The sequence below is a fragment of the Rhinopithecus roxellana genome, chromosome 15 (assembly GCF_007565055.1).
Source record: "Rhinopithecus roxellana isolate Shanxi Qingling chromosome 15, ASM756505v1, whole genome shotgun sequence".
NCBI classification, from domain to species: Eukaryota; Metazoa; Chordata; class Mammalia; order Primates; family Cercopithecidae; genus Rhinopithecus; species Rhinopithecus roxellana.
In genome coordinates this window covers 19,307,334-19,311,855 of record NC_044563.1, presented here as the reverse complement: position 1 = coordinate 19,311,855, position 4,522 = coordinate 19,307,334, and the positions used below count along the sequence as shown (strand labels likewise).

Here is a 4,522-nt window from a genome sequence, read left to right as displayed (position 1 = left end):
GTAAAGTTGATATGTAGGAGAAGCACAGTTTTTCTTCTGTTAAAGTTTACTTCAGGTTTTTTTTTTTTTTTTTTCTGGAAACACTATATATATATTACAAGTTTGCAGTAAGTTTATGGTAAATTAACATGACCATTAATTGCGCACACACTAAATTGAAGAAAACCCTGATGGACTTTAAGTATTGTTGAGTTTGCAAAAAATTAATTGATGACAAGTCAATAGTTTATAGCTCTTAATAGTGACTTGTGTAAACTTTTCCTGAAGAGTTTGTAAGAACAACTTATGACTTATATAATTGTAGGTAGGCCTTTGTTGATCTTAAGGGTGACAATCAGCAAGTGAGTTCGATAAAAAGTTTAGGTTTCAAGTACAACACTTGTTTGAAATGTTACACCACACCTATTCAATAAACAATCATTCTTAGGTGACTGTGTATGTCCATCTTTCTCTTCTTTCTTTTTTTTCTGAGACTGAGTCTTGCTTTGTTATCCAGGCTGAAGCACAGTGGCATGATCTGGGCTCACTGTAACCTCTGCCTCCTGGTTTCAAGAGATTCTCCTGCCTCAGCCTCCCGAGTAGCTGTGATTACAGGCGTGTGCCACCATGCCCAGCTAATTTTTGTCTTTTTAGTAGAGACGGGGTTTCACCATGTTGGTCAGGCTGGTTTCAAACTCCTAATCTCAAGTGATCCACCTGCCTTGGCCTCCCAAAGTGTTGGGATTACAGGGTGTGAGCCACCTTGCATGGCCTCTCCTCTTTCTTTTGTTCTTTCCTCTTTTTTATTGGTTTCAGCTTTTCTCCTCATCCTATTCCTTCTTTCTCTCTCTCCTCCTTCCTCTCCTCTTCTTCTTCTCCATCTCTGTTTCTGTCCTGTCTCCTTCTCCCTTTTTTTCTTCCCTTCTCTCTCTCCCTCTTACTTCCTCTCCCCACACCCTTTTTCTGTAAATGCTTTATGATATCTAATATTGGTCATCATTGTAGATATGAAAATGCATCCTCAAAGCATTTATTTTAATAGTGAAATGGGTTTAATGTTTCCTGGAAATCCTCACACTCAGTCATAAGAGTCAATTTTGGAAGGAGTAAGTTTTCTCTGTATTGAAAAATGGATTTAGCTAGTTAATTAATTTATGAGAAAATAGGTTATAAATCCCACAAACAAGTAGAAAAGTAAAGAATTATGAAATCATCATGTTAAATATTATTTTAATAGCTTGCTGTATTGTCTTCTTTTTTAATCTGCTGATTTTTTTGATATTTATTCTTGTTTTCCTTGTTCTGTTTGTCTTCACTTGGTTAGCTTAAGTTTTCAGAATGTTTGACTTTTGGAGATTTAAGAAACAAATTTTAAAGTTTTTTTCAGTGACACTTCCATGAATCAATAAAATCGTATAACAACAATAATAGTAAGTTTAAAATTATGTCATTTTTCACAACAATCCTGAAAGGTATATTTATTCCTCCTTTTTGGCAGCTGAAAAACATTGAAGCACAGAGACATAAAGTCCATTAATATTATTTAGTTAACAGTGGTTAGATTCAGGACTGTAAACAATATATTTGGATTTTAGGTCCATTTCTCTTTCTTTAGTCTTTTATACATTTCTAATTTCCCCTTCTCCTTTTTCTCTCCCACTCTTTTTTTTTCTTTTGCTTCTTTTTTTTTTTTTCCTTCTCTCTCTCTGTTAATGCTTTATGAGTGTTTGTTTTTGCCAGCACTAGGGATACAAAACTTAATATGACTAGGTTATAGTAGGGCCAGACTTTTGCCCCAAGAACCCATAGTGTTGAACACAGAGAGATGATCATAAGGCTATGTGTACTGTAATGGCCATTCAACATGGCCTTTGAGGTTGGACAAGTGTAGCAGCACCATTTTCAGCCTTGAGGACACCAAGAAGCTTCCAGATAGACAACATGGAAAAAGGGATGGCTCATGAAAGAGAGAGGCTCTCTATGTGCTTGGTCTTTTTGTATGACTTAAAATTGGCAGAGCAAATTGGAGTTTTCTCTGGTAAGTATGTGCACCCATTGTCAGGTGAAGTATATCCATCTTGGTGTACCCGTAAATGGGTTACCTATATGGCCACATCATGGAATGGCTCTTGAAACTTGACATTTTGTATTTTTATTTTCTGATTGTAAACGTTACACATTTTTACTGTAGAAAATTAAAAACAAACAAGAAAATTATAAAGAAGAAAATGCATACTATTCATACTTTGTCAAATGTCAAATAGAAACAAATAAACAATTGATACGGTTTTGTGTTTGTTTTTACTTATTGTAAAGCTAGAAAACATATGACATCAAAGATATATTTATTCACTAACTGAAAGCCTTATTGTTGAGGATGAATATGACTTATTTTTCAGAGCAGTCACCTGTCACCTGAACACAACTGATGATGAGGATGAATAATGTGACTGAGTTTATTCTCCTGGGCTTGACTCGAAACATGGAGCTTCAGAAATTTTCATTTGTTGTGTTTTTGATTGTCTACTCAGTCACCTTGGCAGGCAACCTGCTCATCATCCTTACCATCAGCACCAGCAGGTCCCTGGTATCCCCCATGTACTTTTTCCTGTTTTACTTATCCCTCATGGATGGCTGCTGTTCTTCATGCATGACCCCCAAAATGCTAGCTGATACTCTTTCTGTGAAAAAAACCATTTCTTTTAGGGGGTGCATGACTCAAGTCTTTGCTGGGCATCTTTTTGGTTCTGCTGAGATTGTGCTTCTCACGGTGATGGCCTATGACCGCTATGTGGCCATCTGTAAACCCCTGCACTACATGACCATCATGAACCAACAGGTGTGTAGACTCCTTGTGGGAGCAGCCTGGGTTGGAGGCTTTGTTCATGCAACAATTCAGATCCTCTTCACAGTCTGGCTGCCCTTCTGTGGCCCCAACGTCATAGACCACTTCATGTGTGACTTGATCCCTCTGTTGAAACTCGTCTGCATGGACATTCATACCCTTGGTCTCTTTGTTGCTGGCAACAGTGGATTTGTCTGCCTGTTGAACTTTCTCCTCTTGATTGTGTCTTATGTGGTCATCCTATATAATCTGAAATCTCACAGCTTGGAGGGGAGGCACAAAGCCCTCTCCACCTGTGTATCTCATATCACTGTAGTCATCTTGTTCTTTGTGCCCTGCATATTTGTGTATCTACGTCCAGCGACCACCTTCTCCATTGACAAAGCGGTATCTGTGTTTTATACCATGATAACTCCTATGTTAAACCCTTTAATCTACACCCTTAGAAATGCAGAGGTGAAAAATGCTATGAAGATGCTCATGGTTAATATGTAATTTCTCTGCCACTGCTGTAATATGTAATACTCTGATCTGACTGGAGTCTGTAAGATTTTTGGGAGCTGGAGCACCTCCTAACATGCTCATTACTGTATTTCTCTCCTCCTGGTTTTCTGATCTCCTTTGGGCCTTTGTCTTCTGGTCCTTGAGGCTGATCCATTTGTCAGTCTAATTCTATCATGACAAACCCTGTTTCAAGGACCAAAGAGTGACTTTATTATGAATCTGAAATCAACAAAACAGGCAATTAGAATATGGATAGACAAAATGAAGTGAGAAATTTGTTGAGAAAAGGTAGTATGGTGCAGAGGTAAGAACAGATTCTAGAGTCAGTTTCCTGGGTTTGACTCTGACCTAGGAAAGTTATTTAACTTGTTTATTCTCACATTTTCTTCATTTGTAAAAATGGTAATGATAGTATCTCTCTCAAAATGTTGTTGGGACATTTAAAATGCATTAGTATTTGTTAAGTGTTTATAACAGTATGAATGGTAAATATTGCAAAAGTGTTTTTTGTTTGTTTTTTTGAGACAAGATCTTTCCTTGTCACCCAAGCTGGGATGCAGTGGCATGATCTCAGCTCACTACAGCCTCGACTTCCCAGGCTCAAGCCGTCTTCTCACCTCAGCCTCCTGAGTAGCTGGGGCTATAGGCGTGAGCCACCACAGCTGACTTATTTTTGTATTTTTAGTAGAGATGAGGTTTCACCATCTTGCCTAGACTAGTGTCGAACTCCTGGGCTCAAGTGACCTGCCCACCTTGGCCTCCCAAAGTGCTGGGATTATAGGAGTCAGCCTAAAAGTATTTTTTAAAAGCCAAACATATTGACTAGTGCTGACCCAACTTGCATTTGGGGCCAATTTTGCCTTATGTCTCCTTCAGAACTAGCAGGATGTTTGTTTTTTCTGGATCGGGATCTTTATGGGTCTCACCCTGGTCCTTGTCTCCTTAGGTGGAAAAGACACCTTCACATGTGATCAATATTATGTCATATAACTGTTTCCTTGGACTTCAGGCAAGGACATGATTGACTTTTAGGGTGATTATTTAACCTCTGGAAGTCCTGTTAACAGAGTTTTGGATGATGTGGAAGAATTTGACTGTGGTGTCAATAGAGCTAGGATGGAACTCTATCTCACTAGTTCATATAACATTGTATGTATTTCACATCTCTCAATATCTTATTTTAATCTTTGTTTA

The 4,522-nt window shown here is 38.1% G+C and overlaps 1 protein-coding gene across 1 annotated transcript; it reads left to right on the top strand.

The window, feature by feature from the left end:
- The first annotated feature begins 2,407 nt into the window (after window positions 1-2,407).
- Window positions 2,408-3,319, top strand: LOC104670784 (olfactory receptor 4C12-like). The gene has a single exon (XM_010374124.1). The coding sequence runs from the start codon at window positions 2,408-2,410 to the stop codon at window positions 3,317-3,319; it is 912 nt and encodes a 303-aa protein (XP_010372426.1).
- The last annotated feature ends 1,203 nt before the right edge of the window (window positions 3,320-4,522 follow it).

Coding starts and splice junctions, on each gene's coding strand:
- LOC104670784 (XM_010374124.1), top strand. CDS start 2,408: ATGATGAGGATGAATAATGTGACTGAGTTTATTCTCCTGGGCTTGACT.